Raw genomic sequence first — 13,608 nt, 5'->3', positions numbered from 1 at the left:
CTTGTGATTATTCTCTTTTATAAAATTTTATAAGCATTTCATTTGCTCTAACATATGTTCTTTGCGTGCAAAGGATATGCTAGGTAGTTCCTTCCCCAAAAAGAGAAGACGTAGAAATTATTCTGTACGGACACCGAACGCAGTGCTACATCTGAAGATCAACCAAAATATGTCACGCCAGTAATACCAAGCGGTACCGAGCTGCGGTACCGACATGACTCATTCTGATTGGTCTTCAGATGACGTTCACCGTCCGCACAGAATAATTTCTCCCCCAGATGAGGGAGCTCCACCTCAAGCAAGAAGGAAAGGGACGAGTATATGGTGGAGGGACCACCAATGAGTCCCAAGGCCGCACAAAAGTCACCTCCAAGGAAGACGAGGAAAGAGTTGGAAACTCCCACTCTCCCCAAAGAACATATAGTTTGATTTTCTTTAAAACAATCATTGATTAATCTCAGCCATCCAAAATAAATTGAATGGTCATAATTAGCAAGTGTTCATAATACATTCACCAATGGCTACTACAGACACTCCATCAACAACATATAAATGTTTTGAATCATAGAGATTCATAAGCTTGTTTATAAGAACAATCAATCACATATATGTCGCTCCTATACAAATAATTAACAAGTCGAACACAATTAGATGTTCAATCATTCGATAGATAAGATCAAAATATATATTTAAGCTCGGCTCGTTTTCATAAAGAGAAGTCAAGTCGAACTCGAGCTCTTCTGATACAATGAGCTTTTTTGACAGCCCTATCCCTAAGATCTCCCTTATACTTCATTTCTAAATGAGAGAGCAATTAGGTTGAAACAATCTAAGCAAGCCCCTGTAACTGCACTGAAGAGAAGTTGCAGATTTCGGCTTTGTTTGGGATGGCTTTTTTGTTGCTTCTTAAAGCAGTTTTTTAGTATAAAAATTATAGAAAATTGCTTTAAGAAACAACAAGAAAGTTGTCCCAAACGAAGCCTTAGACTCTCAGGTAAGGAAGAGGAGAATCTGCTTCTAAGCTTGTTTGTGATGTCAATTCAGAAGGTGATTGATCCATTTCTGGACAACTGAAGGGGATCCATACCAAGGTCTTTGTGTGTCATCTGAACCAACTGGAGAGTGATAAACTCCATCCAAGCTTATATTGAGCGCGCCGTCGAGGTGCGCCGAGATCTCGGGAACAACTCCATCTCCCCAGACATCTGCCTTCCCACACACCTGCAAGTGGTAATTGTATCAAGTTGAGAAAACTTAAAAAGGAATAGTTACATGTGTTGGTTCAAGACTCTGCAAGTCTGTTTGGTTGCTCATAAACAGAAGAAAAATGATATTTCATACATTAATAAGGACAAAAATCTCTACTTATGTTAAGAAATGTAGAGATAGATCTAAAAGACTTGGTTAGAAAATATTAGAAATGATCTTTCTTTATTAGATTTAAATGAGAATTTGATTTTTAACAGAACACGATAGAGAAAAAGGATTCATGTAGCCGACATCACGTAGTGGGACAAAAGCTTGATGCTCTTGTTGTTGTAACAAGGACAAAAATTTGAGTTAGGATATCAAGATTAAAATTTGGTTAGTAAGAGTTCTAAAACTCTTGAATTTATTTTGAGGTAAGTGCAATATATTGATAATCAATTAATTTGTGTTACACCATATTCCCAAAATAAATCCAAAGAATTTTGAAGTCACCAAAAATTGGATAGGATATCCTCACTGAATTTTTTTCCTAGTTATTTGGATTTTTGTTATGTGAGAAAGGTTAGGATATCCTATCCAAAATTTAGTAATGATAGGTTTTAAAATATTTAGATTTGCTTTAAGAAAAGTGCAATATATAGATAATCAACTAACTCTAGTATTGCACTCATCTTTATTGTTTCTAAGAATTTAAGAAATTTATACTCTTATTAAAAGGTACTTGGTATTTCACTAAAATAGGACCCCAACCCTTCATTTGAAATATTTTACTAATATCTAATGAAATCTACTAATAAACTATTTAAATGACAATCAGTCACATCTACAACTTCTTCAAACTCAATCCAAAAGAAGAAAGTGGCAGAAGTCAGAACTAAAAGAACCAATAAGGAGGAAATGAGAAGCAAGGAATAACGGATACCTGCCAGCAACATTTATAAGGCTGAAATTACATCCTCCACACCTTCTCTCTTACAAGTTTGCAGTGAAGGAGCACACCAAAAAACATGAATGCATGAAGAAGCCAAAGAAGAAATAACATAGTTTCTTAACTAACCATGCAAGGAATGCCAGCATCATATTTACATGGGTAAAATGACCACTGGTTCCAGATAAATGACCATTGGACAAAGTTGTGCACCACACAATGATTTGGGAAAAAAATGCAAATTCATGCTGACTTATTCAGAGTTCAAGTTCACATATGCTTCATTTCAAACCCCTTTACCCTTCTTCAAAAAGTGGATTTAAAACCAGGGGGAATTGATATAGGTGCAAAAACCCACCCTCTCAAGCGAAATGATTTGAGTTGCACATGTCACCAAATCTCTAGAGTGATTGAATTGGCTAATGTCGGATGGATTTGAGGTGAAGGAACGTTCAACACCGGAACCAAATAGTAAGACAAATCAAAGCAGCTCACTTGACTTGTAATGCCTACATAGCTAGCTTAATCACTCCTAATTTGGCATATTCATCTAACCTGGTACTTAGAAAGAGCCCCAAAGTGATGACAAGCCTGGCTCTATAAACCAAATTACATCTTTGTTAGGCTAAACACAAGCATTATCCATACGTATACGAGCACACAACAAAACAAAAGAACTTTTGAAAAATTTACTCAAGCATATATAATAGGATATAAAAATGAATTTACTAAACTAAGCTTAGAAGCAACCAAATATAAGTAGTCTTTGCCTGCTTATAACCCTGGCCAATGAAGCGAGTCCTCATAGTAGGGGCAACTGGAGCAGATCCAACTATTCTCTCTGTGATGACTAGTTCAGAAGCTCCTTTGTTATTATCAATATGATCTATAATATCTGAATTGGGGTTACTAAGAAAGCGTGCTCCCTGAATATACCTGTCAAAATACTATCAAATTCCTTTAAATGCAAAGTTCACATGGAATAGGAAATATTTAAGTAGATACTTGCATTCTTTCATCAATAGAACAGCATACAAAGGTTCCTCTCTAAATCTACATTTTTAAGTGGGTATTTTCAAAAGCAGCACAGGCATTTCAAATGATACAAATCTACATTTCAAATAATACAAGACATGAGGATCAATATTTTTAAGTGCATATTTCAAAAGCAGCTCAGGCAATTTCACTAAGATTGTTGATATTTTGGATGGATGTTCCATACAAGTTTTAGTAACAAAAGATAGATACAGAGAATTTATGAGCATAATCCATGTTAATAACATGCAATTTACTCTTAGTAAGTGTTTGTCTTCAACCATAAACTTTGAAAACCTCAGAATATAATAATTGTCGGTTGAGTAAAGTTTCATAAATTTATCTATTAATATGTCATATAAAGAGCTAGAGGGACAGTGAATATATTTAGCCTTTCCAAATTTATCCTTCAACATCACATTTATGTAATATCTATTCTTATTTTAAGGTAAGGACATGATATTCTATGAGTCATTGTTAAAAGATTGACCAAGTCAACTCAATTTCAATCGATTGAGCAAACTAATTCTATTGTGAGCCTGGCCAAAATTTATGTTCATGAGATTGTACAATTGCTTGGCGATCTGAGAAGCATAAGAAATCTTAGGTACAAACTTGACATTCAATACCTCATTTCATCCTCAAGTCAATGATCAGACATAATGAATTGTTCAAATTCTAAAAGATATAGTAGGCCATGTGTCCTTCACTTTGGTGGAGGCTAAGAAGCCTCTAATAGAGTTTGCCTATAACAGTATTTTTCATTTAAATATTTAAATATTTAGCAATAATTTTCATTTAAATATTTAAATATTACCAAATTTGATACTACATAGAAAAAATAGTATAACACCCCAACATTGGACTGAACCTAAGAGAGAAGGTTGATTGGTTCAAATCCCATAGATGAGGCCTCTAACAAGATTGGACTTATTCATGATAAATTGAGAGCAATACAAAATAGACAAAAAAAGTGTTAAAATGCCAAGCATCAAACAATAGAATTTGATGTTGGTGACCATGTGTTTGTAAAGATTAGTCTAATTAAGGGTGTGATTCAATGTCACAAGAATGGGAAGCTGAGTTTCTGATATAAGGTCCCTATAAGAATGTCAAGAAAACCGGAAAGGTTTGCATGAAGAATTTTCTAGAAGCAAAAAGGCTAACAACTTCATAAGCTTCAAGCATATCTCCCTTAAGAATTCTGAATGGTTTATAGAAAGCAATGCTTGAATGTACTTCAAGTAATTACTTGGCCATCGTACATCCAAGTGATTATGGTGCTACATTCTTTGAATCCCATAAAAGCATAAATACAAGCTTATCTTTGCTACTCATAATGCAGATTTCTCGGTGAGGAGATCTAAGAAAAGCTGCAAAAATAATATTGATTTCTTAGTGTCATCTTATAATCACTACAATTTTCAGATGTGCAATCATTACCTTTTATTACATCTTATATTTTTATTAATGTCATCACCCTTAATTAAGACGGTACAAAAGGTGTTTGCTCAATCATGCCTCTATATAAACAACTTCTAGCCATGTTATATATATATATATAGCGTATGCTTGCATGTGTTTGTCTGTATATTTCTACTTAATTTAAGTTGAATCTTCATCCCTTTGTTGTATATAACCTTAACACTAAAGTTTCTTCAACTATTTTATTTTGATCAGGTGTTACTCTCATTATCCCTGATATTTGTTACTTAGAAAATCTTTTGAGTTAAACTTCAAAATTCTTAATCCATAACTAATTTGGAGATTTATTGTTGGTGCAAAATTCATGTTACTTTTCAACAGCAGATAGTCAAATTTGTTTTGAAATTTAATCTCTCTCTCTCTCTCTCTCTCTCTCTCTCTCTTAACCTTATGAGAGAGAGAGAGAGAGAGAGATAGAGAGAGAGATTAAATTCAAAAAAAAATCTTTTTTTTTTTGTTGTTGGGGGTGGGGTGGGGGGTGGGGGAGACATTAACCTTAAACGTTGGGTGTTAGAACATTAAGCTTACGGGGAGCCCTTGAAAATAACACAGATGACATTTCAAGAGAATATGTGGTTCATTTATAAACTGTTTATTTACCAGTTAGTACCTCTCGTAAGGTTAAGCAGTCTTATAGAAGATTACCTTCCAGCAATACAGATATATTTCAGTTCTGATGTATAGACTGCTGGTGCGCAATGCTTTTCAACATAGTCCAAAAGGCCCCTGGTTTGATCAATCACTCCTGCTAAACCTTTTGGAGGTGGCCTGAAAAATATCCCAGTGTAATAGTTTAGTAAACAGATATATGGAATAGTTTCTAAATTGCTATAATGTTTCTGACTGTATTCCATTCTCTCATGTTTGCACCATTGCAATTTACATGGAAATCAACAAAGGAAACAAAATCTACGCAGCTCTACCTGTTAATAATTACAAGGCACAAAAGACAACGGCAAGGAAAACCAAAAAAATATTAAAATTCGATTATGCAGCATCCAACGGCAATAACAATGTTAAAAAAAGTAAAGAATGGAATATAACCTTTCCTGTGGGGGCTGTTCGGCTTGATAATATGTTGACATAAGGAATAGATTCAATGTGAGATCTTCCTTGCCAGTTAAACTGAAGTGTAAGGATTTATTAATTCAAATTAGTGAAGTTATACGCTACAGATTAGGACCCTCTTTTTCAATTCATGGTCATCTAGTCTCTCTTACAACTTTATCACATAGCACCCTGTACGCCTTTCTCTCTCAGCATTGAGAGTCCTTTGTTTCATCTCCATTCAACAAAGTTATGGAATTAGGAACAAGATTCTCTGGTATTCCTAATCAGATGATCAAGAATCCAAGTTTGCTCTAATGGTGTGTAAAAGAATCTCAACCGCTCAACCCATCCCACCTCTGCCTATCAACCAACTTCGACTGTACAACCCGTCACTCCTTTGTCTGCCAACTAACTCGACTGCACAGCCCGTCACTCCTCTCTACTTCTCTCACTATAAAGCGCAATCACCTTCCATCTCCACCAATTATGGCAAACTCGGACGATGTATTGTTCTACTCAACTCAGACAACCACAGCTCTCTCCTTCCGTTGCTGTCGAAGTCCTCTTCCACCACCTCTCCATGCATCTCTCTAACATACTCCTCTTCGTTGATCCAACATAGCATATATTCAGCTCATGACTTCCTCCGTAGATTGCTCCTTCTCACTCGATCTTGGCACATAAAAAACTCTCACCCTCTTCCACACATAGCTCGCAACCTCAGCTCTCGCACACTCCCTAGCTCAAACCATTGTTAGGAATTGTAGTTCATACAGAAGCTATTTTCCATAGATCTCTACTCTCATCTCATTGTAACTAAATATTTGTAATACCCAAAAATTTTAAAAAGTTGAGATGAAAATTTTTCCTAAAAATTATATCACATTTTTTCTACATCCTGGAAAACATCGAAAAAAAATTAAAGAATTCTATATTTTATTTCAATAATTTTGATATATAAAAGTATTTTAAATAAATAAGTATATCAATATTTTATAATTAATTTCCTAATTAAATAAAATTTCCTATAGCAAAACTATTGTACCATAGCAAAAATAGAAATTTTGATGCAACAGTAAATTGACTAGATGATGGGGGGGATAGCTTATAGGATAGTTTAATTAAATATTTAATTAAGTATATTACTAATAACCTAGGATGAGCATACTTTGGTATCAATGAATATGATAACTTTAATAAAGGATGAGCATATTTTGGGACGATCTAACATGACTATTTTCACTTACTTGATCTTGATTAATAAAGTCAAAATGTGTGTTGGTGTAAAATATGTCTGACTAGAGTATTCACCTCTATACACCTCATAGTTGATAGGAGATGAGTCAAAATGGGGTGTGACAACCACCAATGTTGGATAGAAAATTTATTCTAATGTGTGAGTTAAAATTCAATGACTTCAATAGTTAATGAACCAAGGGAAGCAAAGAAAAAGTGAAATGAAGAAAGAGATGGATATCGCTATGAAGGAAATAAGAGAGAGAAATTCAAGTACTTTTTCATTGGATGTATGATGTTAATATTTCATTTAATGTTATTAAGTATAATAGCTTCCCTGCAATAGTAGAGACATTTGAATAATTTGGTCCTACGATGAAACCTTCAAGCCATTATAAGGTGCAGGTCCCTTAAAGAAAGGTGGAATAAATACAACAACTACTGCAAGTCCATAAAGAAGATTGCCATAGGTATGTTTGTTTTCTTATGGTTTTCTTATAGTTGATGTTTAGATATCCCGTAATAGAAAAAGTAGCTGACTTTTTGTTAATTGTCCAAAATAAACTGTATTCATAGAGTCAATAGGTGACAGTTGTTACTCAAATAATCTAGTGAAGATATTTGATTTATTGAGTAAAATTATTGAAGAGAGTGGACCACATAGTATAGTTCAAGTGATTAATGATAATGCTTTTCAGTAAACTTTTACAAGTTTTACACTCACCGTAAATTTCCATTTGGTTTAAGTTATAAACATTTTTATATGTTACTAGTTTATTATTGAATGATTTTAAATATTATTATAGAAAATTTATTAATGGATAAAATACTCAATTTTTATTGGACTTCTTCAATTGCTCATTTTTTTAACTTAATAATGGAAGTTATATTTAAGATTCAAAAACCACGACAATACATTGAGAAAACAAGGGCGCGCATATGTTCATTTATTCAAGACCTCTATTGCTTGATTTCATGAGAAGATATACAAATCAAATATCACTAATAAGGCCTTTCAAGACTCGTTTTGCTATTACTTTCTTGACATTACAATATTTTCATCAACAACAATTGCATTTGAAAAAAAGTTTACATGCAAGGAATTTATGTTGGGTCCTTATGCAAAGAAAACATAACAACCCTCAAAATAATTGGCTAGTTGTTGAAGGAGCTTAGATTGATTGAGGAAGAAAAAACCTCCAATGGGATACACACACACACAAAGCAATTGATAGTGATAAATACAAAATAAATTTTTGTGATTATTGATAGAAGATGGAAAATGTAACTCCGTTGACTTTTGCATACAACTGCACTTTTTCATATCCAAAATAATTTTTCAATAACCCTAATATTGTAAAAGTCAAGGAAATATCTCATGAATTAAACGCATGCATTGAAAGATTGGCTAAAGATGTCGATGAAAAAAATGAAATTAGTAATGATTGAGTGTATACATTAGGGTGAAGGACTTTTAGTATTATTCTAAGTATAAAGAACCATTCAAGCCCCAAGTAACATATTTTAGTAAATTTATAATTATTATTGCATGATAATTTGATATTTAAATAATAATGAGTGTTCTTAAATTCTTCATTATTTATAGTTGATTGGTGGCTAATCTATGGCCAAGGAGCTCCACACTTATAAAGTTTTGCAACTAAAATACATAACCTAACATGTGATTTGTCGAATTATAAATAGAGTTGGAGTTTATTCAAACATGTGAGTACGAAACGTAATTACACATTGATTCTTATCATGAAATTTTATAATTTGATAAATTTAATGATTTTCAATAGTAACTTCTGAGAGTTCGTTAGGGATGTTAAGCCCTATAGAACTGGCTCAAGGCTAACAAAGAGAGAGGTGAATTGGATAATAAAAATTCTTTACACAAAGAAATAAAATCACAAACCAAATCACCACAAACAAAGTGCGGAAATTAAATAAATGCGGAAGCAATAATAAGAAAAGAACACACCGGATTTATAGTGGTTCGGTCAAACCTTGACCTACGTCCACTCCTAGGAGGCACCCTCCAAGTATTGCACTAAAACAAGTGTCTCTCCTTTAGCCCCCACAGTTAGGCGGAGAAGCCCTTACAAAATCACTTTTACCTTCCACGGTGCAGCGGAGTCGCCGGGTCCTTTGACACCAAGGAGATCTTCTTTGGTGAACTTACCTCGAGACAAGCCTTGAATCCGATGGTACTAAGGTGCGAGTTCGCCGGAGCAACTGTGTGGATCCCCCACCACACTCCCTTGAGTTCCTCCCCCTCACAGGATCTTCTCCCTCTCAAACTCCACCCTTTCTTCTCTCCCTTTCAAGCTCTCTCTTCAAGTTTCCCCCACAAGAACGAAGCTACAATGGCTGCCAAAGACACTTACAAAGTGTCATGCCAAGCTTAAATAGAAAAGCTCAAAACAAGCTCATTAATGCAAGTTGCCGACATTATCGTTCAGGACGATAGGTATATCGTCCTGACCGATCAGTACAAATTCAGCTCATCAGTCCGGGACGATTTGGGACGATCAGAAGAAAATTGGTTACATCGTCCTGGATGATATCACGATCGTCCAGGCCGATTAGTTTAAAACCGATTTCAATCGTCCTGATCATAGCCCTGAATTTGAGCTGTCCGATGTAGATCGTCTAGGACATCGTCCCGGACGATGTGATCGTATCAATCAACCATTAATGTTTTCCAAAGATACCAGCTCAATTTAGGCATAATTGAGTTAGATCGGCCTGGACGATATACATATCGTCCTTGCCGATTTCTTAAAACAAAGAATTCCTAAACTGATTATGGCGGTTGATTCTTTCTGAATTTAGACTATCGTCCTGGCTGATACAGGTATCGTCCTGGCCGATACAGGTATCGTCCATGCCGATCTGCTAATGACGACTGCCTTAATGAGGATGCCCTAATTAGGGTTTCTATTTTTTGACAGATCGTCCAGGACGATATAAATATCGTCCCGGACGATATTACCAAAAATATAAATCTTATAGGGAACAACAGGAAATCTTCCAAGTTACAAAACAATAGGTCTCACATCAAATACAACAGACTTAAGAAAAGAAAAAGATTACAAACTGACTCAGACCTAGTCTACCCAATCTTGAGCTGGTTCCAAATTGTAGTCTGATCGTGTGAACCTGAAAGGCTGAAACGTTAGCACATAAGACAATCGTAGAGAAATAAGGAATGTTTGCTATCATCAAAATCATAAACTATAGATCCGCAACAACTTCATAGCAAAGGAAGAAATAAAATGGATCATGATTGTCTAAAACATTTAGTTTATATGAAATATAATAGGGCATTGATTTGCAAATAAACCACTGTGACGTAATTGATCATATCTCTTTGAATAACATAGAATAGACAAATACAGGAAATACGTTTAGCATGCAACCCATTTTGTTCCTGATTGCTTAGAAAGAAGGCATTTAATGCCTGAGATAATAACAAACAAAGCATCCCTGACCATTCTTTAAGCCATAAATGCATGAATAAATCATTCCAAGACAAAAGATCCTTTGACGCAAAATGAGCATAGCATATTAATGGCAAAAACAAAAGTTATCACTACTACACTCTATTTCAATTGGTAGGACTACATTTAAAATAGGGAAAAAAGGGTCACAATTCTTTGACATTTTTTTCTAGTCAAGAAGATTTTCAAATTCATTGAATTTATTTTGAGATGACTGCAATACATATTGTAATTGATTATTCATATATTGCACTCACCGCAAAATAAATCCAACAATTTTGAGACACAAAATGACCAAATTTGGTCAACATATTCTAAAACAATTTTTTTCCATTTGATTATGAGTAAGTTTCTTTGCAAATTAGTTATTTGCAATGTCAAAAGGTAAGCACTTAATGTGTAACCGAAGAGAGGCATACATGCTATCATAATGGAATCATACAGGTGAGGGGTCCCTAGGGTGATCAGCAAAGAGATATCCGACGTTCCAAATTCTTCCATGTAGAGTCGCGCCAGCCATCCCCCAGCTGAGTGTCCTATCAATGCAAGGCTCCCTCCTGAACATAATGCCAATAAGCAATCTCTCCAATCAATAAACCAACTAAAACAAAATCTAAATGGGTTTTTTGGTATCCTATTTTAGGCAGGATTTATGCGAATTCAGCTTAAATCCTACAAAAAAAAATTACGAATTTTAAATACAATTGTTTTGATAAATCATGTTTAAGCGCCATAATTTATTAAAACCAGCATTTATTAAACCTCATCATTCACAGAATTTAAAAGATATCAATATTTCTCCCATTCACAAATCTTAAATAAGAAACAAATAGCTAAGTAATTTATTAAAATTTAGCAAGATTAACTGTTGTCATGCCAAACAAGTTTCAAGTTTTAACCGTCTCAAGGTTAACTAAATTTGAGATTACAACATTTCCTAATTCCTACATAGTTAAACCGAACTTGTAGGCAAACAACCCATCAATTGATATATGTTCAAAAGCGTGACGATTTTGTTGTCCTGCAACAGGGCGAACCAAGATCTAATCAAAACACATCTCTCTGAATCAAAGCTTCACAAATAAGTATCAGAAAAAGTTTTACCTTGCGGACAAAGCTTTCTGGCTTCGGAAACCGCCTCAGCAACTCTTTCCAGATACCTAAATCATTAATTGACTTCAATCATGGCATTTGGAGCCGAGAGGAATGCTTAGAGAGCCTATAAGAAGCATGGAAATGGGTAAAAGGAAATACCAATCAAGAACGGGCTTTGGACGTAGAGTTCCTCTCCAATAGTTGGAGTCCAGAAGACCAGCGGCATTTCGAAACCAGTCCAATCGGGAGACCTTCGCCACCACGGTGGGGATACCGTAGCCATCCCTAAGCGTCCAGCAGAGGCCTCGGTAATCTCCGCTGTTGTTCCCCAACCCCTGCATATCCATAGACCATTTCATTTGAAAGAGAGAACGAAAGCGTGGAGAGAGAGAGAGAGAGAGAGAGAGAGAGAGAGAGAGAGAGAGAGAGAGAGATCAACCGGCAGAACGACGGTGGTGCGAGGGGAGGCGGCGGTGGAGAGCGGGGAAGGGGAGTTAGGGTTGAGGATGGTGAGAGGGGAGATTGGCGGAATGGGAAGAGCCATCTAGCCGCTGCCGAGGAAGCCCGGTGGAAATGGTGGGAATTACGAGGCGTACCTTCTATAGCCTCTTATTTTGCTCGGAAGATAGATGGGTGGATTTATGAAAAAATTTTAACGGTCCAAATATTTAAATTTTAATTTATTTCAATAAAGTCTAAGCACTGACATTTTCATGCATTATTTATATCTGGCTAGAATATTCAAGATACTTTTTGCCTTAGCATAGGAACAGAAGAAAAAAGAAACACCATAATTTATAGTTGAAAAATCTTAAAAAAAAAGAGAAAAATTACAGGGTCACGCCCAGTTGAAATGATTATACTAGTGTTTGATTGGATTACAAGTGACTGACTCATCCGTGAAATTGAGGACGATCATATTACAATAATTAGTTGTTGGGTTGAAATCCAATTTACGAGCGAAGGTCGGAAATACGACGATGTTTAGTGGTCGGGCAGGAATCCAGCGTCGGTCGGTTGTCTGGTAGAAGTCTGGCATCGATTGGCTTTCGGCTAGAAGTCTGGCATCGATCGGTTGTCGAGCAAAACTCTGATGTTAGTCTGCTGCCGGGTGGAATCAAACGATGATCGAGGAAGAATATAGTGGCAAGAGAGTTTTCTTTCTTCTCTTCTCCCTTCTTTCTTTTCTTGCTTAGGTTCCCTCTCTCATGAGAAATGAGATGTTTATTTATATTTTTCTAAGAGTGGCATGACTAGTAAATAGAAGAAAAATCAAGACTAAATTAGGAGTGATTTGAATGGACAGCTGATGATGAATCTCTTGATCATGAACCATTTATTGGGTATTCGAATGTATTAATGATATCAAAATTCGGCGATCTTAGGCTCGTTAGATTCATCTCGTCGAGCAGCTCGCTTTGACTATAAGCATGTCATGTTTGGAAACCATTTGTTAATTTAAATTATGGTTTGATCCTTCCAAATGTGCTTCAGGTCTTTGATTTAGACTCATTTGGGCTTGGATTGAGTTGAATTTGGTGTCGTTGGGTTTGTATTTTCGAGACGTTCAATTCGATGGATGGTCTCCGACTTAATTTTTTTGAAATTTCAAACTTGATTTTGCCTTTACCTTTAGATTTGTTTCTGATCAAGATAAATTTTTGATGATATATATATATATATAGAGAGAATTATTTGTGATGACTATAATTTTTTATAAAACGATTTATTAAATTATTATAGGGGATTTTTATTCTGAAATTTATTATGTATATCATAATTTTATTTTTTTTAAGTAAATATCATTTGCCTTTAATTTTTTTAAAATTTATGTTAATTCATGTATTCGGCCCCACTGCCCCACATAGCATGATAACGGTTTCTTGTTGTTGTTGTTGTTGTTGCCATGTAGCCAGAAGAATTATTCTGTGCGGAGTGTGAAGGGCATCTGGAGACTAATAAAAATATGTCACGTCACCTCATTGGTGGGTACCCAGCTCGGTACCCACACTCGGTACCGCTGGGTACCCAATACTTAATCAGACGGTTCTCACATCCGGATCT

General features: G+C 35.3%; 1 protein-coding gene across 1 annotated transcript; it reads right to left on the bottom strand.

The window, feature by feature from the left end:
- Positions 1-471: 471 nt before the first annotated feature.
- LOC110101755 lies at positions 472-12,141 on the bottom strand. The gene is made up of 7 exons (XM_020829803.2): positions 11,984-12,141; positions 11,704-11,879; positions 11,554-11,609; positions 10,892-11,006; positions 5,303-5,425; positions 2,908-3,073; positions 472-1,221 (listed from the first exon to the last, which is right to left on the bottom strand). Exons 1-7 carry the CDS (start codon positions 12,086-12,088, stop codon positions 1,036-1,038), a joined length of 927 nt encoding a protein of 308 aa, XP_020685462.1. The 5' UTR covers positions 12,089-12,141; the 3' UTR covers positions 472-1,035.
- Positions 12,142-13,608: the final 1,467 nt, after the last annotated feature.

The sequence above is a fragment of the Dendrobium catenatum genome, unplaced genomic scaffold, assembly GCF_001605985.2.
Source record: "Dendrobium catenatum unplaced genomic scaffold, ASM160598v2 fragScaff_scaffold_772, whole genome shotgun sequence".
NCBI lineage: Eukaryota > Viridiplantae > Streptophyta > Magnoliopsida > Asparagales > Orchidaceae > Dendrobium > Dendrobium catenatum.
This window is presented reverse-complemented; position numbering and strand designations above follow the sequence as displayed.

What these genes read in the sequence shown, in the direction of transcription:
- LOC110101755 (XM_020829803.2), bottom strand. Translation starts at nt 12,088, where the DNA reads ATGGCTCTTCCCATTCCGCCAATCTCCCCTCTCACCATCCTCAACCCT. An exon ending in CCAAAGCCCGTTCTTGATTG is followed by an intron (nt 11,610 to 11,703) that starts GTATTTCCTTTT and finishes TTAATGATTTAG; the next exon opens with GTATCTGGAAAGAGTTGCTG. An exon ending in TTGGCCAGGGTTATAAGCAG is followed by an intron (nt 1,222 to 2,907) that starts GCAAAGACTACT and finishes TACCACTTGCAG; the next exon opens with GTGTGTGGGAAGGCAGATGT.